Source organism: Spodoptera frugiperda, chromosome 21 (genome assembly GCF_023101765.2).
Source record: "Spodoptera frugiperda isolate SF20-4 chromosome 21, AGI-APGP_CSIRO_Sfru_2.0, whole genome shotgun sequence".
Lineage (NCBI taxonomy): Eukaryota > Metazoa > Arthropoda > Insecta > Lepidoptera > Noctuidae > Spodoptera > Spodoptera frugiperda.
In genome coordinates this window covers 3479360-3505321 of record NC_064232.1, presented here as the reverse complement: position 1 = coordinate 3505321, position 25962 = coordinate 3479360, and the positions used below count along the sequence as shown (strand labels likewise).

Sequence of the window (25962 nt, the reverse complement as noted above, 5' to 3'; positions counted from 1 at the left end):
ATTCGGACCAGTACTTTCAAAGATTAGCGCGTTCAAACAAACAAACACACTCTTCAGCTTTATAATATTAGTATAGATTACGGTTATCTTAAAACTATAGTACTATTTCCTCTCACCTCTCCCACCCACTAAGTAAGGGTTTGGCCAGTGGGTTGTATGTCCGCAGCTCCCTTAGTGTCAGGATGTCGGTCCGCTGGCACTTGGGGCTGCAGCGGTGCGGGACCATCTTGTACGGCTTCACCGCGTTCTTCGGAGTGTAGTACTAGCAATAATATATTCCTTGTTAAAATTTTTAGCTTCTCTCCAAGTATTAGATTTACCAAATTACTTCATGTTGTCTAATATGTATATAAAATTCTCGTGTCACAGTTTTAAAATCATTTGTGAATTATTTTTACCGAAAAATCATCACTATTTTTCAATATTTTCAATTGGGGGTTCAACACCCCATATTATTTTTTTTGTCGATAAAATTAGATCAGTCTTAACTGGTTAGAAGTCCCACTCCCTATCACATTGTATAAAGTGTTCAATAAAATAAATGATAAATAAATACAATACGCACAATAAATATGTATTAAAATAGAGTTTGTTTCAACTCACCACAACTCTGCTGGTGACAGCGTCAGTACTGGGTTGGCTCGGCGGCGGTGGGGGCGCGGGGATCGACGTCGACTTCTTGGCCACGGCGCGCTGACGACGGAACATCTCCTGGGAACCATATACGTCATCATCATCATATCGTTGTAGCAACTCTTTGTGTGATCCACAAATTGTTGTTTCGGGTCTGGGTGTCATGTGTATGTGAACTTGTATGTTTGTAAACGCACCCACGACACGGGAGAAAATCCTAGTGTGGGGCAACGTTTTTTTAACGTTTTTTTTAAAAAAAAAAAAACGTCACGCCTTTAATCCCCGAAGGGGTAGGCAGAGGTGCACATTACGTCATGTAATGCCACTGTACAATGTACACCCACTTTTCACAATTTATGTTGTAAGTCCCATGTAATAGGTGGTCAGCCTATTGCCATATACCGGACACATTTCCAGACTCCGTGCTACCACTGAGAAATTTTCGAAAATCCGAAAAAAGCCCAGTAATACTTTGCCCGACCCGGGAATCGAACCCGAGACCCCTTGCCCGGCAGTCGCACTTGCAACCACTAGGCCACCGAGGCAGTCATTAATCACAGTCTCATTCATAAATTTGATGAACTGCTTCATTTTCGATTTTCTCTAGCTAAATTTCTAGAAATAAATAAGTCTGCTATTTCCCGTCATAATAGAGTATTTCATATAAAGTTCATAAAAAATATAGTTTTTGACGTGTCGATAAAAAAACATTGAATTTGACTAGTAGGAAACTAGCCTATCCATATCCCTACATAGTATAAAACAAAGTCGCTTTCTCTGTCCCTATGTCCCTTTGTATGCTTAAATCTTTAAAACTACGCAACGGATTTTGATGCGGTTTTTTTTAATAGATAGAGTGATTCAAGAGGAAGTTTTATATGTATAATACATGCATAATATACCACCACCACCATTGCACCCATGCGAAGCCGGGGCGGGTCGCTTGTAATAATATAAATGCGAAAGAGAAACAGACGCCTGCATTGTGAGAGTAAGGTTACCGGAGGACCAATTCCCCCCTCTCAATCTTCGCAATCCCCGATTCAACAACAACCCTTAAATTAGTAACCGGCCTAAAACAACGCACTTGCAACGCTTTTGGTGTTTCGAGCGTCCATGGGTGGCGGCGATTGCTTACCATCAGGTGATCCGTGCGCTCGTTTACCGGCTTATACTATAAAATAGACGCACACATGTGTCTGTTTATTTCTCCGTCTTTTAAGTGGAGTTAGTTGAAAAGGTAGGAAGTAACATGGGCTGCTTTATGTTTCTGTTTAACTACTTCACTCCCCCACTTCCTTGAAATGGGGGTTTTTTGTGGGGGGAAAATGATCCAATGTGAAATGGGGGGTGCAAGTTTGCATGGAACATTCCGCAATTTTCAAGATAGAAACCTAAGAATTGGTATGTGGATTATTTGTGACTATAAAAATAAAAAAAAACGTTCATTATTTTTATTCCTTTTTTAGGATATCTCTTATAGCGCGTGCGAAGTCACGGGCGGTAAGTTAGTCGCCAATAAATGCGGTGGTGGGCTATATCCATAAACAGTGTACTAGATTAGGGGTAACTAACTAGTAAACTAACTAAAAACCACGGTTTACTCACGTACATTAATAGAGAGAATCTCTACTAGTTTCGAGTCACAGAGGGACTTCATCATGAGCAGCGTGCGCAGCCTACTGACGTCACGTATGGCATAGTTATTACATAAGAAACAAGTAGTTGCTCACCTCGTTGTGTTGTTCCTGTTGTTGCGCCTGCGCCTCCTGCCGGTTCCTGGACTCCTGCTCGTCAGACCGCGTGTACTCCACGTATGGCATGTTCGACTGCAAATATACATATTGGCATGAGTTAGAAATATACAGACTTTTACGTCCGAATACTGAAACGCTACTCAATTCGAGGGGAATGGTGCTAATAGCCGAAATACAGGCTATGCCTAGTTCGGCTACAGACGCTAATCTCAATGACTTAATTGAAATTGTTGCCACATTGCGATTGTAAAGTAGTTCTAAGTTTTTGGAAATGAACATATTATATTATATTATAATTTTAAGTTGTACTTAAATATCGTGCTATCTCTGTCATTTTATAAAGAACTAGCTACTTCCGCGCGGTTTCACCAGCTCTGTTTGGCTCCTACTGGTCATAGCGTGATGTTTATATAGCCTATAGCCTTCCTCGATAAATGCGCTATCCAACTCCAAAAAGAATTATTCAAATCAGACCAGTAGGCCAGGAGATTAGCGTGTTCAAACATACAAACAATCAAACAAACAAACTCTTTAGCTTTATAATATTATAGTATAGATTGATAGGGACAAAACTAGTTTTGAGAGCGTCTTAAAATTGAGTAGCGTTGGAGTATTCGGACATTAATCAGATATAATTTTATCAGATGGGGGGGCCTTATGACTGTTCGAGGTAAAATTAAAAAAGTTTGTCAACTTTCTTTCGTTGAAGAATTCCATATTTTATCAGATTAATAGTTTATATCGGCTTACATTCGGTTTTCATTAAAATATTTAGTTGTATTATGCTTCTGTGGACGAGTACTACTTGTAGTTTCATTTAAGTCATATGAGTGATCTCCATACTGTATAAGTGTATTTACTGTATTATTCATACTGTATTTATAAAACATTACTTCTTCATCGGTGTTAAAAAGATCATCATCATCATCAGCCGAGAGACGTCCACTGCTGAACAAAGGCCTCCCCCTTGGTCCTCCACGTAGAACGACTTTAAAAAGGTCACTTTTCGCTTATTCTATTTCGCGATTCCCCTCAAAATAATAACCTAAAAGTGGCTTAAGGAGGATATAATAAGCGAAATATGTTGCCCTCGAAGTTATTTTCTTTTTATATCTATCACTTTGACTGAATATTAGTGTTACATTGTTCTCACATAATTGAAGCAATCGAAATAATGTAACCAAGAATTGTATTGTGAATCTGATTGAAAAAGAGTAACCTATGGAGTTTTTTGCTCGTTCTTCTCCATAGGAATCTACACTTTGGAACGAGCAAATAACTTCACTAGAGGACTGACCGACAGACAGGCGTTATTCATATTATTATATTTGCTTTGACGTGCAAAAGTGCTTTTCTGGTCTATTTGAAATAAATTATTTTGACGTTGACTTTGAAAAAAATGAATCTAATTCCATACCTCATCATTATTTAAACAGTAAAATAGTCCAAATAACAACTCACCCTAGGCTGAGCCTTGCTCCTAGGCATGGGTCTAGGCCGGTGCCTCTCAGCGGCCCTGAGCTCAAGATACAGTGGTGCCAAGCGGGTGGACCCCCTATAAATCCACTCCCTCCTTCCATCGCCGACAAATACTACTTGAGCCAGCGAGGCATCCACTCGGGTGACGCGAGACGACCACCATTTGCCTAAAAACAGTTGTAGTATTTTTTCTAGGGGCGGGCAAAGTGATATTGTGTGTTTGTGTTAAAGGGGAGGTTGGGGTTGGTAGTTTGGTGTATGGGAATTGGTTTGCCCTCCATTGGTAATGGGTTAAAACATATAGTGGAAAACAGCGATAAATAAGTATTATTTTTAAGTCACACTAGGATTTTCTTCTGTGTCATGAGTGCGTTTACAAACATACAAGTTCACATGCATATGACACCCAGATCCAAAACAACAATTTGTGGATCACACAAAGAGTTGCTCAATGCGAGAATCGAACCAGCTACACGTTGTACGGCAGCTATTTGCCCAGCCACCGCGCCCACGGTACAGTCAAAAATGCAATCCGCTTTTGTCCATTACAAACAAGCATTTCGAATTGATTATATTAAGTAAACAGAAGCTAAGCGATCGATTTGGATTGCACCATGTGAATTTGTATTAGCCCTCAATACAGAAAAAAGTTATAGGGCATTTCTACATGTTCATATTTTATGTTGTCTCCGTCCGTGGGTCATTGCGAAGGGTGCCAACTGAAAATCAGTGCTGGGTACTTCGGTGCCCAGCTCATACTGAGGTGGCAACCCTTTTGGATTGGGCACGTTGCCACCTTGTTTTTTTTTTTGTTTTATTTGTTTTTATTAATTTATTTTTATTTTCTCATATTGTGTAGTAAGTATTTTTTTCTTGTTTTTTATAAAATAATAATTATGAATGTTTTTATTAAGTACTTTTATATTGTTTCTAATTTTCGTTTTGTTTTGTATCTATTTTCTTTTTTGGTGCATCGTGCCCGGTGCAAAATAAACATTTTTTTCTTTCTTTCTTTCTTTCTATGAAAAATCTAATAAAAAGTCACTCACCATTCCACTCAGTCTTCAGATTCTGTCCCTCATGCAGCCTCACCATGGGTCTCTCAGGGTAAGCGACGAGGTACTCCCTCACAAACTCCCTGGAGAAGGGGTGCACCTCCTCCCACACGAGGGGGGAGCTCTCACACACCAGGCGCGTGTGTTGGTGCTGCACGTACTGGGCGTACCCGTCGTCGAAGAATACTAGGTACCTAGGGGGAGGGGGGTTCAGATATAACTCTCTTTTATAGCTGCAGACGAACAGACGGGTCACCTGATGGTAAGCAATCGGCGCCGCACATGGACACTTGAAACAACACAGGCGTTACAAGTGCGTTGCCGGCCTTTTGGGGGTTATGAATGTAAGGGTTGATGGGGAATCGGGGATTGGAAAAATTGGGAAGGAAGGTAATTAGGCCTCCGGTAACTTCATTTAAACAACGAAACACAACGCAAGTGTTGTTTTACGTCGGTTATCTGTGAGGCCGTGGTATCACTCCGGTCGAGCCGGCCCAGCCGTGCCGAAGCATGGCTCTCCCACACTTAAACTAGTCCCAAGCTACTTGTGACTCCACAGATGGGGTCCAGTAGGGCTGATGCCTGATCCGGAGCTGCGGACTACCTAGCGGGTTTACCGGGGCTCCGGATCGAAAAGCAGGAAAAGGAACGGGGTGGTTTTTAGTCAGTAAGAGTCTGACACTCCCTCACGCCTCGCCCAAGGCGGGAGAAGTCATTGGATGACTTTCCCCCCTCAAAAAAAAAAAGCTACTTGTGACTAACAAAAAGAGAATATTACACAAGTGCATCTAGTGCACTTCGGTGTATATTTATTCTAGAGTTACTCACCTATAATTATTGACTGGGTTGGGTATTTCAGCGACTACGCCGGAGTAGTACGACTCGCGCTTGTTCGAGTCTTTGAACAAAGCTATCAGACGAGTACCTGTAGACAAATAGATAGATTACATGACCATACCATATTATGGCATAATTTTTTTACCTACTCTTGAGTTGCAACAGTAGCGCCCATTACATCCGTATTGCGTGGATATTGAATGAACCAAGTGGTATTGAGTTTAGCTTTATATTCCGTACTCTGAATGCTATTGTAACAGCTACGATTGGGGTTGTATAGTTTTGACATTGAATAAATTATTGAGAAGACATTGGATGATTTTCCCCCTTATTTTTTTTTTATTTTGTCAACGATGGAAATAAATGATGAATGGAACTTATTTTCGCAAATAGGTTACAAAGTAACTCTTTTACACGGCAATCTCTAAAATAACTAGATGAGAGGGACGATTATTTTGCGATTTACTAAATCGATTACGATGCGGTTTTTAGGAAAGTGTTTGTTACTTTTAGGAGCAGATTTGAGTGTATATTGGCCGACTACATTATTAACAGACTTAAAACAAATTAAGAGGTTGAAGTAGGGGTTTTTAAGTGTACTTTTTGTCTTACCTATAGTCATCCGTACATCAGCCGGTTCTGAATACGCGATGCAGCGAGCCGGCAGTATCTTGCCGCCTGCCTTGGCTTTGTGGTCGAATTTCACGCGGCACAGAGAAAACATGTTGCCCTGTAAGGAAAGGTACATTTTTATTATTAAAGCGTGCACTGTTGGACTATGGATCTCCAGTAACTTCACTCACACAACGACGCTTGGGTTGTATTGCAAGCGTTGGTTCACGTCAGTTTTCTGTGAAGCCGTGGTATCACTCCGGTCGAGCCGGACCATTCGTGCCGAAGCATGGCTCGCCCACACTTCCTATTATCCTATAATGTCTATGCTTGGCAGCTAGATTGGACATCGTAGCATGGTTTAGCTTTATCGGAGAGTAATTTTATCGGTACCAAATGTTTAGTGTCAATAACCAATCTTAATGGTCCCCATTAAGATTTTTTGAGGCGTGGCGTAAATGTAGGAAGAAGTTTTCTTGTCCGATCACAGCAGCTGTCAAATATTGAACGTCCAATGGTATGACACTAACTAATTCCCTATTGGACGTAGAACGACAGGTTCACACTTGTGCCACGTGCTGAGAAAAAATACTGTAAAAAACTCAACAAGATTTAACTCAGAGCCAAGGAGAATAAATCGGTTTCTGGATTAATCGATAGCTTTCTTGAGGGGGGGAAAGTCATCGAATGTCTCCTCCCGTCCTGGCTGAGACGAGAGGGACTTGTTACACTCTTACTGACTGAACCCCACCCTATTTCTACTCCTGCATAGAGCCCCGGTAACCCGCTAGGTAGTCCGCAGCTCTGTAATCAATAGAAGCTTGAAATCTAAAATAGTATAACTTACTACTTCCGCGCGGTTTCACCCACTCTGCTCGGCTCCTATTGGTCATATCGTGATGTTTTATAGCCTATAGCCTTCCTCGATAAATGCATTATTCAACACAAAAATAATTATTCAAATCGGACCAGTAGTTCTGGAGATTAGCGCGTTCAAACAAACAAACAAACTCTTCAGCTTTATAATATTAGTATAGATTATTTTATTTTCAGCCATGGTCGTCCCACTGCAGGGCAAAAGCCTCCCTACCCTCCTTCCACTCGTCTCTATACAGAGCTTTCTGTGGCCAATCCTTGTGTCGAGTTCATCCCGCCATCTCCTTCTGGGCCTGCCGACGTCTATTGACGTTGAGTGGGCTCCACTCAGTGGTGAGTTTTGCCCACCGCTCGTCCGACATGCGGCAGACATGTCCAGCCCAGTTCCACTTCAAGATTGTATAACTTACCCCAGCAGAGTTCTTAGGCAGTATCTCCAATATCCTCCCCCTCAGCCAGGGTCCGAAGGCGTTCTTCATGGCGTAGACGGCCATACTGACACGCAGAGGGGGACGCGATATCTCGCCAGGAGGGGGGAGGTCGGCCGGGGCTGACTCCGCTGATAGCTTCACTACTGATACGTCTTTCTGTGGGGGGGAATGAAGGATCAAAACATTATTTAGATATCGGGGGGTAACTCACTCAATCTCACGTTCATTTGCTCACGGTTTCTCATTCACACACTCGTTTTTTGAATGACTGACATTCTCCGACTACCTGACTGACTGACTAACACATGCATTTGCGGCCTGATTGACACACTCACACACTCACTCATTGACTGACTGACTCACTCACACGCGCACTCGCTGACTGACTGACTGACTCACTCACTCACTCACTCGCTGACTGACTGACTCACTCACACGCTCACTCGCTGACTGACTGACTGACTCACTCACTCACTCACTCACACGCTCACTCACTGACTGACTCACTCACTCGCTGACTGACTGACTCACTCACTCACAAGCTCACTCGCTGACTGACTGACTGACTCACTCACTCATTCTTTTCTTTCTCACTCAGTCTGTCAGTATGTCATTCTTTCTCGCTCACTCAAGCATTCCCTGCTTTATGTAGTGTGTAAAATATATTGAGTTGAATTTCCGAATCAGGCAATATGAATTCTCAATTTTATTTCGGAGTTTGATGTAACCCAAGTAAAATGTACATACATACATACATAACCTCACGCCTGTCTCCCATGGGGGTAGGCAGAGACAATGGAACGCCAATTGCCACGGTTCTTACACACTTCTTTCGCTTCATAAACAATCATCAGTAAAATGTACAATTTTGAGAATGTGCATTATAATGATTTGATTTGATCTGAGAAGAAAAAAACAATGTTTACTTACATCGTCATCAATTTTATTGTCTGGCACGGTAATAGATGTTGTGGGAGTCGGTTCCTGTAAACAAAAATATCGACAAGAAATTATTGTTATTACTAGCTGGCCTGGCAAACTTCGTATTGCCTCAAACATTTTTTTTTTTTTTTCACCTTTTACACCTTTCCTGAGCTTCCATAAATAATTCAAGACCAAAATCAGCCAAATCGGTTCAGTAGTTCCCGAGTTTTAGCGAGACTAACGAACAGCAATTGATTTTTATATATAGAGATTTAATAATATTTCTCCAATAATATCAAAAGTGGTTATTACAATATCTAATGACATTTAATAGAAGAATGTTCATTAAATTATCTATTAGTTACAATAACCGTAAACTGAAACAGTTATGCATTGTCACATTTCGTTATATCACCTTACGTTGGCTATATCATATCGCGTTATGCTGTGTCACGCCTCGTTATATCACGCCATGTTACGCTAAGTCACGTCACGATGACGTCACGCCTCGTTATGTAAAGCACGTTGCGCTGTCACTGCACGGTTGGTGCGGTGACTGGGCAACTGGCTGCCGCGCAACGTGTAGCGGGTTCGATTCCCGCACGGAGCAACTCTTTATGTGAACCACAAATTGTTGTTTCGGGTCTGGGTGTCATGTGTATGTGAATTTGTATGTTTGTAAACGCACCCACGACATTGAAGAAAATCCTAGTGTGGGGCAACGTTTTTTTAAAAAAACAAAAAACAACAAAACAAAAACTGCTCACTATGTTACGTCACGTTGCATTATGTTATGTCATATCACGATATGTTGTCGTGTCTTTATGTCATGTCACGTTGCGACGTCATGTCATGTCACAATACGCCGTCGCATCTAGTCTTGTCTCGCTTTTTTTTGAGGGGGGAAATCATCCAATGACTTCTCCCGCCTTGGGTGAGAGGGAGTGTCAGACTCTTACTGACTAAAAACCACCCCGTTCCTACTCCTGCCTGTCGAGCCGGAGCCCCGGTAAACCCGTTACGTTATCTTTATATATATAATTCTTCTGTAATTGTGTATGTCACTGAACTTCTCTTAAACGACTGGACCGATTTTGATGAATTTGTTTTTGTGTGTTCAAGGGGATCTGAGAATGGTTTAGATTCACAATTTTGTCCGCTGGACAATGTTTTTTTTTAATTTTTGATTTATTGGTAGTTGTTGATTTTGGAATGTTTTACATTGGATCCGACAAATTTTCAAATTAAAGACGTGTAGACAGGACAACGTCTGTCGGGTCCGCTAGTATGAATATATTTTAAAAACTTATATACCTTGGGTTGTTCCTGTTCTAAGGGCGTGTATCCCAGTGCGATGGCCATTTTCTTAGCTGGCAACTCGTTGCTTAATGAGTTACGGCGCTTAGCTAGACGAGTTTGTGTCTGTGGGTGAATAAGAAGAAAATGTATTATTTATTTAATGCTATTAGTTTAACTGCCTCGTTGGTCGTATGTGCGAAGTTGATGATGTTGGGCGAAGTATTACTGGGCTTTTTTCGGTTTTTCGAAAATTTCTCAGTGGTAGCACGGAGTCTGGAAATGTGCCCAGTATATGGCAATAGGCTCACCACATATTACATGGGACTTACTACATAAATTGTAAAAGTGGGTGTTGATTGGCATTACGTGCCATAATGTGCACCTCTGCCTAACCCTTCGGGGATTAAAGGCGTGACGTTGTGTATGTGTGTATGTATATATTAAAATATTTGGTTGTAACTGTCCCTAGCCATGCCGTGGCAACTTGTAGATGAAGCGACACTCAGCACGATATTCATTGTAAAAATCTTTGTCAAATTTTGTAAGTTTATCTTTTATTAATTGTCTCAAAGAAATAAATAAAAATACACTTCTGCCTGCGACTTCGTACGCGCAATCCCGTTTAATCCCTTAGGATTTTCAGAAAATCGTTGGATGAAAAGTATTCTACGTCCGTCTTCTGATTCTTGACAGATAACTGATGTACTAAGGATTAACTTTTTATTATTAATTCTACGCAGACGAAGTCGCGGGCAACAGTTAGTATATAATAATATGAAATATTTAGAATTATTTATTTATTTATTATTAAAAAAGGTACATGTTATGAACTTATAAACTAGTATACTGTCCGACAAAACTATATATGTAGTTATATGTCTATATGCCGCGTCATTGTATAAAAGCGTTACAATAATAACTGTTTTAAATATTTCCTAAAACTTTATGTGAACTAGTAAAGCATTAGCTTTAAATGTTGTTTCTTTTTTCAGGTAAGTTTGTTATTGTTTAGTTATACTGATAGTTGTTTGTAATATTGTAAAATGTAAACAATGTTTTATATATAATAACTAGGGATTAGACTAACTAGGGATTAGACTATTTACTAGACTATTTAACTATATAATAATTATCTTACCTCAGCTTGCTCGGCTTGTTCCTTCGGCGTTAGGCTAGGTTCTTCCGCTTCTAATGCTACAAACTGTAACAAACAACGACATTAATTAATGTGTCGTGAACAAATTGTATGACAAGGGCACGGACCAAGAGTCCGTGGAGAACAAATGTAAATAAACTTATAAAAATAAAAAAATAAAAATTAATGTGTCGTGGGTGCATTTACAACGTGTAACAAAATACCCATATACATCAAGAAGTCCTGATGTATACACGTTGAATAGAATCTCTACACAAAGTTTCAGCTTAAAATACGTTTAAAAAAAATTAGTACCAAATACTTGGTATCGCATGGTTCTTGATTTCAAATCATACAAACGTGTCACAACACTACAGGGATCACTCGCTAATATTACGAAACATTTCTTCTGTCAATCTGATCGCCTAGTACCTGTCTACCTAATTTTGATTCGCGTGGCGGCGCGATTGGAAAAATTCATAACTTGGTACCATGAAAACATAAGTTTAAAAAACCCTTCCCGTATCGTTTGTTATGTTATCTAGAAACCGTGCACTTGTATATATGTATACCCCCTTTTTGTTACACGTTGTATAAACAACAACTTAACATACATATCACACCCAGATCTTTTTGTGCAAAGGTTCGAGAATTTAATTCGCGATACGTTGCACGTTGCAAACACAACGCTGTGGTGTTTCACGTCGGTTATCTGTGAGGCCGTGGTATCACTCCGGTCGAGCCGGCCCAGCAGTGCCGAAGCATGGCTCTCCCACACTTAAAGTGAAGGTTCCAAATAACATAATATACGTATACAGACTGACTGGTGAGATACCTTCAATATTTGAGGACGTTTTAGTATGCGAACATATATCATGAAATAAAATAACATAAAAATGAAATATTAAATATCTTCTTAGTAAACTTCGTACACAGTACACCGAGAGACATCGAAACCTATCCAAATGCCACTTATTTTTAGAGACATTTCGATAAAAAATTAAGCACCTATTTTTATGTCAAGTTAACGAGAATCGAGTACCAAGTACTCTCCATAAGTATTTTTTTTTTATGAAACAAGCCGGTAATCGAGCAGACGTATTACCTGATGGTAAGCAATCGCCGCCGCCCATGGACACTTGAAACACCAGAGGCGTTACAAGTGCGTTGCCGGCTTTTTGGGAGTTAAGAATTTAAGGGTTGTTGTTCGGGAACCGGGGATGGGGAAGATTGGGAAGGGGGAATTGGGCCTTCGGTAACCTCACTCACACAACGAAACACAACGCAAGCGTTGTTTCACGTCGGTTTTCTGTGAGGCCGTGGTATCACTCCGGTCGAGCCGGCCCATTCGTGCCGAAGCATGGCTCTCCCACACTTAAGTATTGAACGTACCTCACCAGTCGTGCGGTATAGGACGTACCTTGAGGTCGGGCATGTCGAACAACACTAGGGGGGTGAGTTCCTTCCTCCGGCACTCGAAGGTAGCGTACAGCTCGTTCCGCAACTTGTCCGTGGCCACCTGGCACTCGTTCAGCATCGCGTCTATTTCCTTGCTGTCCTCTGCGAAAATATATTATAAATCTATAAATAAATCTATATATACAAAAATCAATTGCTGTTCCTTTGTCTCTTTAAATCTCGAGAACGACTGGACCGATTTGGCAAATTTTGGTCTTGAATTATTTTTAGAAGTCCAGGGAAGGTTTAAAAGGTGAGAAAACAATATTGAGGCGGTACGAAGTTTGCCGGGTCAGCTAGTAAATAAATAATAATAAAATGTGTTTATTGACAAAAGTTAGTACAATAAGTTGCCGGGGCTTCCCAAAAAGTAATCCGAAGATACTCGTGTTGGGATAAACCTCACATTATAGTTTGTTACATGCCACCTTTTCTTTAGTTGATACCCCTTGCAATACCGCACCCCTCCCCTTTTTTTCCTAAGTTGCTACCATTGTGCTCGGTAAGCGGGGGAGAACCTCCCCTGGCGGACTGCCGGATAAGAGATCTCGGATTCGATTCCCGTGTCGGACAAAGTACTTTAGTTGATACCCCTTGTAATCCCGCCCCCCTTTATTCCTAAGTTGGTGTCATTGTGCTCGGTAAGCGGAGAAGAAACGAGAGTTTTATTCTAGCTGACTACCAGGGTTCAAGCTCGAAAAGTAGGAGTAGAAACGGGAAGGTTTTTAGACAGTAATTGTCTGACACTACCTCTCGCCTCGCGGGAGAAGTTATTGGATTCTAAAAAAGCTATGCTATTTTTTAAACGTATTTTAAGCTGAAACTTCGTGTAGAGATTCTATTCAACCTGTATTCTTCAGTGCTTCTTGATGTATATGGGTATTTTATTAAACGGTGTATATACTCACTCTCTAGTTTATCAATCTCGTTATCCAACATGGTTTGTGTCTCCTTCAGCCTGGCGTCCATGTTGTACTTCTTCCACGTGTTATTGAAGTAGTGCGCCAGGTTCTCCTCTAGAAACCTGTAATATGTTAGATAATAATAATAAATGCAGAGTAAGTGGTATTGGGTTCGATTCGCGTTTTGTCACGCAGCTTCACCGCGTCATGTGTCGCGCAATGATGCTAAGCAATGAGCTTTTTTTTGAGGGGTTGAGGGGTTGAGGGGGGGAAAGTCATCCGATGATTTCTTTCGCCTTGGGCAACGCGAGAGCGGGTTACCGGGGCTCCGGTTCGAAAAGCATGAGTAGGAACGTGGTGGTTTTTAGTCAGCAAGAGCCTGATACTCCCTCTCGACTCGCCTAAGAAGGGAGAAGTCATTGGAAGATTCCCCCCCCTCAAAAAAGGGTATTTAGAGATTGGTACACAGTACGGTGCCCCCATTTTTTTTTGTGATTTCCCTCACCCCCCAAAAAGAGAACAGAAGAATCTACTTACTTAGCCCCCTTCTCTCCGATACGCTCCCTCTCCTCCTCAGGCCCCTGGTCTTCGTCTTCTGACTCGGAGTCGGATATCTTCACCAGGTCCTGGCTGTTCTTGCTCATGTCCAAGTCCAGGAGAGGGGTGAAGTTCTTTATACCTTCTACCAGTTTCTGCAAAATATAATATTTTCATAATTTAACGTCTTATTTTGATTATTATTATTTAATAGGCTTAAATTGTATGGTCATTAAGAATAAGAGTGTATACCAAATGTCAGATCGAGCTGGCGTCAGGAAAGCGGGGGGAGGGGGGATGCTGAATACTAAATTTGACCCAAATAAACAAACCGGTTAAGCATTTTTTTTTCTTTTTATGGTATAAGCCGGTAAACGAGCAGACGGATCAGCTGATGGTGAGCAATCAGTGTCGCACATAGACACTTGTAGCATTAAAGCGTTACAAGTGCGTTGCCGGCCATTTTAGGGGTTAGGAATTTAAGGGTTGTTGAGGAATCGGGAATTGGGAAGATTGGAGAGGAGGTAATTGGGCCTCCGGTAACCTCGCTCACACAACGAAACACTACACATGTGTTGTTTCACGTCCGTTTTCTGAGGTCATAGTATCACTCCGGTCGAGCCGGCCCATTCGTGCCGAAGCATGGCTCTCCCACAAGCTAAATAAAAACGAGCCTCTAGCATGGCTTGAAACTAGTCGAGTTCCTCGTCAAACAGTTACGTGAGTAAGCCGATAACATAATAATTAATTTAGTATGTCTCACGAAAGTTATAATATAACTAAACTAGGCCGTGACTTTTTCCGCGGAAAAGTAAAAAAAAAATGGGTTGTACTGCCCCTAACATTTAGGGGGATGAAAAACAGATGTTGGCCGATTCTCATAGATACCGGATAAGCATAAAAAATTTCATCAAAATCGGTCAAGCCGTTTCGGAGGAGTATGGCAACGAAAACTGTGACACGAGAATCTATACTAATATTATAAAGCTGAAAAGTTTGTTTGTTTGAACGCGCTAATCTCCGGAACTACTGGTCCGATTTGAATAATTCTTTTTGTGTTGAATAGTGCATTTAAAACATCACGCTTTGACCAATAGGAGCCAAGCAGAGCGGGTGAAACCGCGCGGAAGTAGCTAGTTTTATATAACTAAACTAGTAAACCTGGCGAACTCCGTTTCGCCACCAATGATTTTCCCTATTTTCCTGCTCTTCTCTTGAATTTTCTTTGCTACAAACCTCACGGAGCCCAAGACCTTTCCAACGAATACAAAATGGTGGAAATCGATTAGTCCTTTCTGAAGTTATAGCGTCAGGAAGGAAAACCCGACTTATTTTTATATAACTAAAAATAAAACCATTTGAAGACAATAATTACCGTCTCCATAGCCAGTACGACATCAGCGCAGGGTTGGCAGACCAGGTGCCTCTTGTTCCTGGGCGCGTCGTAGTACGCCGCCACGGCGGGGCCCGCCGGCTGGAAGCCCACCTCCGGCCCACTGGGGCAGCGGTCGTTCACACACTGCCGGGGCTTGTCGGGGTCTGCAGGCGGGTCGGAGGCTGGCTGTACGGTTTGTTCTGTTAAAAAAAGAAATATAGGGTGACTGATAATTAGTGAACGATATCTAAACACGTGATTGTACTCATGATTACAAACAACTTTCCCAAAGAAACTTATTTTGTATGCTCTTTAGTTTTATTTTTATCGCAATAACAAAGTTGAGTTCCTCGTCAAACAGTTACGTGAGTAAGCCGATAACATAGTAAATCATTTAGTATGTATCACGAAAGTTATATTATTACTATAATAATAAAAAACCTATTATTTATAAGTCAAATTCTCAAAAAGTATAAAAAAGTGAAATATTATGTAGAAGTGAAGTAGGTATCTTACCTTTAGGACAGCTCTCATCTTCGTCCGAATCCAGGCTAAATACTTCTAGACCTATCTTAGGTTTAGCCTGTTGTTCTATTACCTGAAAACGAGAATAACATAGTTACACAATTATTGTAATTTTCATACGATTATGAGCCCCGATGGAGCTTGAAACTAGTCGAGCGTCTTCGAAAAATTTTGTGAGTTAGCTGTGAATATTATTCTGTGTATTATTTTTAGTGAATGAGTGTAATTTTTTTAAAGGGAACCGCCTTCAAATGTTAAAGTTAGAATCTCAATTTTTTTTAAGTCAGGTATAAATTCTTCTCGGTCTGAAAAATATTACGATAAAAACCGCGTCAAATCGGTTCAGCCAAACGCCGCACCAACATACATACATACAGGTCAAACAGAGAACCTTCTTTTTTAAGTCGGATAAAAATGATTTTTCTTTCTCTGTTTATTATGTAATTAATAATAATTAATTATGTAATTAATTACCTGAGTTACCGGTATCACCATTGGCTCAGTGGCACTCGCTGTCTTAATTGAAACTTCGCTGGTATTCAGTCTAGCCTGAATAAAGAAATAAATATTAATGAAACAACTGCATATTCCCATAACATATTCCCATTTTGTAAGTTCATAAGCCCCGATCTGCCTTGAAACTTGCCGAGGTTCCTCAAACACTTTTGGTGAAGTGATAAAGGTTATTTTTCTTTGAAATCGTGGACTAAGTCTCTCTTTTTTTTTTTTTTTTTTAAACGTGCCCCATACTAGGATTTTCTCCTGTGTCGTGGGTGCGTTTACAAACATAAAAGTTCACATGCACATGACACCCAGACCCGAAACAACCATTTGTGGATCACACAAAGAGTTGCTCCGTGCGGGAATCGAACCCGCTACACGTTGCACGGCAGCCAGTTGCCCAGCCACCGCGCCAACCGTGCAGTCATAGCAGAAGATATTATAAATATCTACACTAATATAATAAAGCTGACGAGAAGTTCAAAGAAGTTGAACGAGCTAATCTCCGAAACTACTGGTCCGAATTGGAATTAATAATTAGGTATTTTTGTGATTTAAAACATCACGCAACGATTTTTAAAAGCCGATCAGCGAGTGAAACTACGCGGGCAAAGCTATGCTACTAATATTATAAATGCGAAAATTTGGATGTATGTCTGTCACTCAATTATGTCAAAACGGCTGAAAGGATCGGGGTGAAATTTGGAACATATACAATTTGGAGCACATAGGGAAAAAATATAGTACTAAGGAAGTCTCCGTTTCTTTTATCTGTTCTTCTTCAAAGTTTAGGCTAATAAACACAACCTATTCCTATCACTGATAAATAACATGTTGTAAATATCAAAATATAGACCTACTAGCGCCATCTAGTGGCAAACATGTCAACAAGCATTGTCTTTTGTTTCTTTGTTTTAATAAATTTCATTCGGTCGCCATTAACCAGTTGACACACGTTGTTTTATTATATAACACACAGAACATGGACGAAGCCACAGGCAGAAGCTACTTAAAAATACAGGATGTAAGCGGAACGCTCCCGAAAAACGCCACAAATTGTTTATGTTTTTATAATTTTAATCGTTTTTGTGTTTGTATTATTCATGCTATATTAAAATTCAGCATTAGATTACAACTATTATTACTTAAAATAAACATTGAATTCTTTATTTTTTTTTAAATAATACACGTTTTTTACCATCACCTGTTTGCGACGTTTGGGAGCGTTCCGCTTACACCCTGTATACTTACCAATTTAAGTGGGGGAGGTTTCGGCACCCCACTTACAACGACCTCCCCCTCTTTGGTGACGATCGCTGACGTGTTTCCGGCTGCATTGGCCATTATTTCGATGTCAGTGGGGATGTTGACGTCGGTGACGTCAGCTGACGTTGACGTTGACGTCTGATGTGCGTCTTCTTGTTTCAAACGTTTCGGTTTCGGTTCAAGTTGTCTGTCTATTTCTCGTATTTCTGTGGATGTGAGAGACATTCATATTATATTAGTAGCTACTGTTTTTTTCTCTTTTTTGTTAGTGGTAATCGTACGATTGCTCTACGTATTATTTAGATAGTTACTAGCTTCTGCCCGCGACTTCGTCTGCGGCAAATAAAAATAATTAGGGTTGTACCACCCCTAACATTTAGGGGGATGAAAAATAGATGTTGGCCGATTCTCATAGATACCGGATAAGCACAAAAAAATCATCAAAATCGGTCAAGCCGTTTCGGAGGAGTATGACAACGAAAACTGTGACACGAGAATTTTATATATTAGATATAAAGATAACTATTATATCTTTATATATATAATTCTTCTGTGAGTGTGTATGTCACTGAACTACTCTTAAACGACTGGACCGATTTTGATGAAATTTTTTGTGTGTGTTCAAGGGGATCTGAGAATGGTTTAGATTCACAATTTTGTCCGCTGGACAATGCTTTTTTAATTAATTTTTAATTTATTAGCAGTTGTTGATTTTGGAATGTTTTATAATGGATACGACAGACGGCGCTACCATCGCAGTGTCAAATATTAATGACGTTAGATATTGTCATAACATTTGAATAATAATTTTCATCAAAATGGTCCAGAATGTTTTACTTTATTAAAAAAAGTTCAAAATTTTCAAATTAAAGATGTGTAGGCAGGACAACGTCTGTCGGGTCCGCTAGTTATAGTATAATAGTAACGGGGGGGGGGGTTTGAACCCCCTATGAATTTGAATCACGCTATGACCAATAGGAGCAGAGCAGAGTGGGTGAAACTGAGCGGAAGTAGCTTATAAAATAAAAATAGACCGACAACGTTTTTGTAACTCTTCTAGTGTTGCGGGTGTCCATATTCGGCATCGATAGCTTACCATCAGGTACCATCTATCTACTGTTTTTTTTAAGACACTTACCATCCTCAGAAGAACTGCTTTCTTCCAAATCTACAATATTGACGACGCTGCTCTCCTGTTGCGTGGTAATCGCCAACTTCTTCAACTGAGCTGGGGATTGCGTGAACGACTTGGTCGGGGAACGTTCCGGCGTTACGTTTTTGGTGGTTGGCGATTTAGATGGGGATTTCTCGTTTTTATTTTGTTGATCTGTAATAGGGATGATGACTGGGTCAAAAATTAATTATTACAATTTTTCAATACAATAAAATATTCAAAAATAATCACACTCTCATTCATAAATTTGATGAACCACTTAATTTCGATTTTGTCTAGCTAAATTTCTAGAAATAAGTCTGCTACTTGACGTCAAAAATTTATGACGTCATAATAGTGTATTTCATTACAAGTTCATAAAAAATATAGTTTTTGACGTTTCGAAAAAAGTATTGAATTTGACTAGTAGGGAACATGGCTATTCAAATATTTTAATGAGTTTATAATTTTAATAATAGCCATTTCTATGGATGAATATTGGGGTCTCAAGTTAGGTTCCTGGGTCATGCAAAGTACTATTATGGCTTTTAGAGTGTTTTGAAAATGAATTCTGGAATTAGGCCAAGGGTTGGATTTTAGTCAGTAAGAGTCTGACACTCCCTCTTGCCTCGCCCAAGGCGGAAGAAGTAATTGGATGATTTCCCCCCTTAAAAAAAGGCCTAGTGTAAGATCGTTAATAAAATAAGTACCAAAATCTGGTAGAAGTGTTGTCAATAATATAACTGAAGTTTCATTTAATTTGCTATATCAATAAATAGAGAAACAAAACAGTGTTGCCAGTAATGACCTAAAACTCTGTTACTTATGCCTTAGAATATAATTTGTGGTTGTATATCTTACTTATGACTCAACGGGGCTGGCATGTTCTAAGAATGAAAACCCCAAAAATAACAGATTAAAAAAATACCTAAAACTTGCCAGACCATCTTTTGAAGTGTGGAAGAACCATGCTTCGGCATGAATGGGCCGGCTCACAGACAACCGACGTGTACAACCACAGCGTTGTTTCGTTGTGTGAGTGAGGTTACCGGAGGCCCAATTCCCCCCTTCCCAATCCCCGATTCACTCTTAAATTTCTAACCCCCAAAATGCCAGCAACGTACTTATAAAGCCTGCAGTGTTTCAAGTGTACATGGGCGGCGGCGATTGCTTATCATCAGATGATATGTCTGCTCGTTTACCGTAAAAAAAGACCAACAAAAAGAAATCAATAAAATATAACTCCGTACCTTCAGTCTCCTTTTGCTCAGTGGTCTGACTTCTGACGTCGGTGGTAGTCTCCTCTGCCTCATTGTCAGACGTGTCCGACAGTTTCACAGTGTCAATGTCCGTCTGGTCTGACGTCACTCGTTGTTGCTGTAAACATATATTACATATTAATTATTATGTTATCGGCTTACTCACGTAATGTTTTGACGAGGAACTCGACTAGTTTCAAGCCATGCTAGAAACGACGCGGCGATTGTCGCACTGCTACATCGCGATTGTAGCAGTGCGACAATCGCCGCGTCGTGTGTCGCGTAATGCTGCTCATGAATATGAGCCTCTAGCATGGCTTGAAACTAGTCGAGTTCCTCGTCAAAACATTACGTGAGTAAGCCGATAACATAATAATTAATTTAGTATGTCTCACGAAAGTTACAATAAAATATATATTACATACATATTTTATATCAAAATATCGCGTGACATCATTTCTAGCTACATTTTATAAGTAGAAATGACGTATTTGCTCGCACTCCTAAACTTTTAATCGTTTTATCTGAGTATCGTTATCTTATATGACAAAATAGAAAAGTGCGTGTCTAATATTTTTTCATTACCTAACTGAGGGACTAAATATATTTTTAATTTTCATTCCCCGTCATCCTAAGTACTGGTTTAAGAACATTTTGGATTATTATATATATTACCTCAGTTTGTACGGCAGGAGTGCCAGGGCCGTCCTCCATAGTAGGTACAGCGTGAGCACCTGAATTCGAATCATCTTCTTGAATCGTCTCAGCGTGTAATTCCATCTGAAAAATCGAATAAATGGGAATAATTTAAAAATTATTATTACATTTTTGCTGAAATACAAGACAGTGCGAGAGGGATGGAGCTATACAACCTACATAGCTCCATCCCTCTCGCACTGCTCAGTGATCGACCATTCTGACACAATTGTAATAGCAGACTAAGGCCCCTGATGGTGATCTTTGGTATGGTGATGATGGTCTTTGTGTGATCCACAAATTGTTGTTTCGGATCTGGATGTCATGTGCATGTGAACTTGTATGTTTGTAAACGCACCCACGACACAGGAGAAAATCCTAGTGCGGGGAAATGATTTTTAACACGTTAACCGCCACGTATATCACAGGTAACCAACGCTTAGTGAAAGATTTGCATTCAAGAGTTTTTTTTTTTACATTTGATGGATCGACGTTTGGCCGCTATCTCGCCTGGTAAATGATGATGCGGCCTACGATGGATCACGTCTGCCCATAAGCAACCTATTCACTCGGGCCTTGAAAACACCCAGGTTATACCATTAGGAAACAGACTCCGGCAAAGAATTCCACTCCCTAGCAGTTCGCACAAGGAAGCTTGATGTCTTACCGTCCCAAATCCACAGCTTTCATTGTCAACATCCATTTTTTCCCCAGAATTCTGGGGTTCAGTAGCGGTGAAGGTGAACTGGTCATCCTTGGGCTCCGGAGTGTCCAAGTCCTTGCCATCCTGGTCTTTAGCTGGTTCAGGCTCAGAGGCAGGTGGATTCGAGTCTTCTGACTGCTCCGCTGATACCTGGTTGCTGCTTTCTGAAGTGAAAAGATATAAAGAATAAGTTGGTCAGGTTTTTTGCGTCCTAATTATTATTATTATTTATGATATCAGCCGGTAAACGAGTAGACGGATCAGATGGACCTGATGGTAAGCAATCGCCGCCGCCCATGGACTCACGAAACACCAGAGGCTTTACAAATGCGTTACCGGCCTTTAGGAATTTAAGGGTTGTTAGGGAATCGGGGATTGCGGTACTCGGGCCTCCGGTAACCTCACTCACACAACGAAACATATTGCAAGCGTTGTTTCACGTCGGTTTTCTGTGAGGCCGTGGTACCACTCCCGTCAAGCCAGCTGATTCGTGCCGAAGCACGGCTCTCCGACACTTATACCTATTTGTCCATCCTAATTACACACAGTAATTACCCTTTTTTTTTGAGGGGGAAAATCATCCAATAACTTCTCCCGCCTTGGGCGAGGCGAGAGGGAGTGTCAGACTCTTACTGACTAAAAACCACCCCGTTCCTTCTCCTGCTTTTCGAGCCGGAGCCCCGGTAAACCCGCTAGGTAGTCCGCAGCTTCGGATCAGGCATCAGCCCTACTGGGCCCCAACAGTAATTACCCTATTGATAACTCATAAACGAGATTAATATAACAGTTTGGTAATAAATTTTGATAATAACAATTCATTGAAATAATTTGATACAATTGTTAATTTTGATTCGGTCTTCAGTGGAAAAAAGCTAGCAATGCACTCGATACTCCTCTGGTGTTGCGAGTGTCTCTGGGCGGCTTCGATCGCCTACCAACAGGTGATCCGTCTGCTCGTTTGCCACCCTAATAAAAAAAAAACTTTAACTCACCATCCTGATCGAAATCCTCATCATCATCACCGTCATCATCATCCTCAGGTTCCTCATCGTCTTCCATGACTCGACCTGATGATTCAGCTAGCAGACCTAAACTGTCTGAAACTTCAGGAACTCCAATTGAAGTGTCCGGAGTCATTTCATTGGCAGCAGTGGCAGAACTTGGTGCAGCGGATGCAGTTGCAGTGTCAGCTGCATCAGTTGCAGTTGTAGCCACAGTTGCATCGCTAGCCGTGGTTGTAGTTGCAACATTAGTGTCAGTTGCGTCATTAGACGATGTTGCAGTTGCATCGTTGGACGTAGTTGCATCTTTAGACGACGTTGCAGTTGCATCGTTAGACGTAGTTGCATCATTAGCTATAGATGCAATTGCAGCGGCTGAGGTACTAGCACCGTCTCCAGGGAAAGGGGGAAAGAGAAAGGAAGGTAAAGGTTCTATGTCTGTTTGGCATGATGTATCTGAAAAAGTGGACAATTTTTATGTGATGAGTATAAGAACAAGGTCTTCTTAAAACTATAAAGTACTAGCAAACCCGGCGAACTCCGTTTCGCTACCAATGATTTTCCCTGTTTTCCTGCTTTTCTCTTGAATTTTTCCTGAATTTTCTTTGCTATAAACCTCACAGAGCCCGAGACCTTTCCAACGAATGCAAAACCGTGGAAATCGGTTCGTGCGTTCTGGAGTTATAGCGTCAGGAAGGAAAACCCGACTTTTTTTTTTAAAACGTTGCCCCACATTAGGATTTTCTCCTGTGTGCGTTTACAAACATACAACTTCACATGCACATGACACCCAGACCCGAAACCACAATTTGTGGATCACACAAAGAGTTGCTCCGTGCGGGAATCGAAACCGCTACACGTTGCACGGCAGCCAGTTGCCTAGCCACCGCGCCAACCGTGCAGTCAAAAGACTTATTTTTATATTAAAGATTATTCTTTTGGAGGGCGAAAAATCATCCATGCTCCCGCCATAAGTGAGGCGAGAGGGAGTATCAGAATCTTGCTGACTAAAAACCACACCATTCCTACTCCAGCTTTTCGATCCAAAGCCCGGTAACCTGTTAGGCAGTCCACAGACAAGGCACACCTAAAATAAGATTTTAAAGTGGATAAAACAATAAAATAACTCACCGGAAACATAGATAGTTTCTTCCACAGGCATCACAATGGGAGCATGATCCGCAAACATCTTCTCTAAACTATCCTCAATACTCTCACTCGGTACCATATTCCTTCGATTCACACTCTCTGTTACCTGACTCTCTTCTCTCACCGGAGCTGGTGCTACAACCGGAGCTTTATCACTGGTATCCTCTTCATCATCACTATCCGTACTGTCTAACCGGTCCAGTCCGAATGACAGGTCATCAATGTCTAAAAGCTCTTGGGTTGGTATTTCCAGCATTGCGTCCGGTCTGTTTAAGCGGTGATTTGTTTTTATTGGTGCTGGTGATGAGGCGGCTTCACACAGTGATATATCATCTGCGGTTGGTGTTTTGTCTTCTTCTGGTTCTTGTTTTATGGTTTTAACTTTTTTCTCACTCGATTTTGATTCTGTGTTACTTGTTTTGTCCAGATTTTCATTTTCAGCCAGTTTTTCAGATTTATCTTCACTTTCTATAGCTACATTATCATTATTTTCAGTATTTTCAGGGACTGTTTCAGAAATTTCTTCTTTAACTACATTTGTGACTAGATTTTCAGTCTCATCTACCTTTTCAGCAGGCTCTTTATTATGTGACGTTCTTTCAGTTTGACTTGGAATAGTTATATCAGGTTCCAGTTGAACTTGTACAGTACTTTGGTCAGTATTTTCCGTGTTTTCGACTAAATCATCGTTTGTATTGCCGTCTATTGCATCCTGAGAGTTATTATCACTTTCTTCTTGTTTAACTTCTTTTTTAATTTCTTTGATTTCTTGTTTTAATAATTCTAAATCAATTCTTATTTCTTTACCCTCATCTGGAACTATATCTTCACTTCTTTCTATTTTAACATCAACTTGATCTGTATTCCCATTTTTATTTTTGTCATTCATTCCATTTTGAGATTCACCATCCTCTTTTAATAATTCTCTTTCTTTGTCAGCGTCTACGGCATCCATGGAGTCAGCATCAGGTGGCAATTCGGCCACATCAGTCTCTGCTAAAAGTTGATCTTCTAACAAAGCATCAATTTCTTTACTTTCCGAAGTTTCTTTATCAATAATTTCTTCTTTTATCTCTATTTGTTTGGGAAGATCTCCATCTTTCTTGTCTTGAGGAAGATTTTCTTTTTTTTTATCATCTTCTGTATCCATTGCGATGTCAGTGAAGGATGTTATTTCAAATGCTGTGTTTTCTGTCTGTTTATTACTTTCAAATTCTACAGATGTATCTTCTATTACTTGTTCTGTATGTTTTTCTAAAGTTTCATTATCATTTTTTGTTACTTCGTCAGGTTTGTCTGTTACGGTCATTTCAGTATCTTCACCTGTTTTGTCCTTCTCATCAAGAATATCTTTTATTACAGCATCTACCTCTGCTTGCATCGTCTCTGAATTAATATCATCTTCTAAGGATTCATTTTCAACCTCTTTAGTTTCCGTAGTAGATTTAGCATTTGAATTCTTATCGGATTCACTCAACTCTTCGATTTTTTCATTACTTTCTGTTTGTTTGTCTAAAGGTTCAGTGATAGTGTCCGAAGGGTCCGCCAAAAGCTGTTCTTCGGTTTTAGGTGAAGTTTGATCATTGCCAGTTCCTCCATCAGGTTCCATAGCTTCATCATCATCCCATTTCAGTTCCATCTCATCTTCATCTTTACTATCTGATCCTGGTGGTTCTTCAAGGTTTTTCTGACCATCATCAGTTTTTTTCTCGGTCGGAGTCAAACTTTTTTCAGGATTTACTTCAGCTACATTTTCATTGGCTGTATGGTCACCACTGCCTTTGTCATCACCAGTTTTATGAGAGTCTTTTGACAATTCAGTGAGATTTGAATCTTTTTCTTCAATTTCTTTCAATGTCTTGTTAGATATTTCTTCACCGGCATCGCCGGAGTCTTTATTAGTTAGTTCTTTAGAGACATATTGTGTCTCAGCTATGCAGCTATCGATTTGGGTGTCGCCAACCGATTTTTTAGCCGATGCAATACCCTCAGGACTTGTTTCAGACTTTTCGCTATTTTCTTCCGTAGTCAGCGTCTTATTCTCAACATCAGCACTATTTTTGTCACCGTTAGCACTCATATTGAAGCAAAATAATCAAAATTATGAACAAAAACAAATTATTATTGAATCTAATCACGATTTGTTGGTGGGAAATCGCTGATCTTTTTCGTGTTAAACTTAAAAACTAAAAGTGTAATAAAAAGTAGATTAATTGTGTGCACTATAACGTTGTATTATTGATAGTAGGTAATTTAAATAATAAACTATTTCACATCAATACGAAAATAGCAGTTTTGCGGTTTGCCATTTTCATTAAATTGACAGTTTGTCAAGCATGTTTGACAGCTGTTAGCTTGATTAATGTTACCAGTTTTATCACACGCCCTAAGTTTAAAAA

General features: G+C 40.3%; 1 protein-coding gene across 1 annotated transcript in view; it reads right to left on the bottom strand.

The window, feature by feature from the left end:
* LOC118280206 (uncharacterized) overlaps positions 1 to 25902 on the bottom strand; it is a 47324-nt gene extending 21422 nt beyond the window's left edge. The window contains exons 1-24 of the mRNA XM_050702229.1: positions 23546 to 25902; positions 22406 to 22870; positions 21378 to 21577; positions 20690 to 20794; positions 20006 to 20132; positions 18741 to 18929; positions 17588 to 17808; positions 16310 to 16384; positions 15827 to 15908; positions 15311 to 15510; positions 13936 to 14090; positions 13405 to 13520; positions 12459 to 12598; positions 11042 to 11104; positions 9919 to 10026; positions 8611 to 8664; positions 7660 to 7836; positions 6374 to 6491; positions 5753 to 5849; positions 4919 to 5118; positions 3852 to 4036; positions 2367 to 2462; positions 604 to 711; positions 117 to 262 (exon numbers count right to left, since the gene is read on the bottom strand). Coding sequence (XP_050558186.1) covers positions 117 to 262; positions 604 to 711; positions 2367 to 2462; positions 3852 to 4036; positions 4919 to 5118; positions 5753 to 5849; positions 6374 to 6491; positions 7660 to 7836; positions 8611 to 8664; positions 9919 to 10026; positions 11042 to 11104; positions 12459 to 12598; positions 13405 to 13520; positions 13936 to 14090; positions 15311 to 15510; positions 15827 to 15908; positions 16310 to 16384; positions 17588 to 17808; positions 18741 to 18929; positions 20006 to 20132; positions 20690 to 20794; positions 21378 to 21577; positions 22406 to 22870; positions 23546 to 25643 — 5525 coding nt within the window. The 5' untranslated portion in view covers positions 25644 to 25902. The remainder of the gene's footprint in view (positions 1 to 116; positions 263 to 603; positions 712 to 2366; positions 2463 to 3851; positions 4037 to 4918; positions 5119 to 5752; positions 5850 to 6373; positions 6492 to 7659; positions 7837 to 8610; positions 8665 to 9918; positions 10027 to 11041; positions 11105 to 12458; positions 12599 to 13404; positions 13521 to 13935; positions 14091 to 15310; positions 15511 to 15826; positions 15909 to 16309; positions 16385 to 17587; positions 17809 to 18740; positions 18930 to 20005; positions 20133 to 20689; positions 20795 to 21377; positions 21578 to 22405; positions 22871 to 23545) is intronic.
* Between the last annotated feature and the right edge of the window lie 60 nt (positions 25903 to 25962).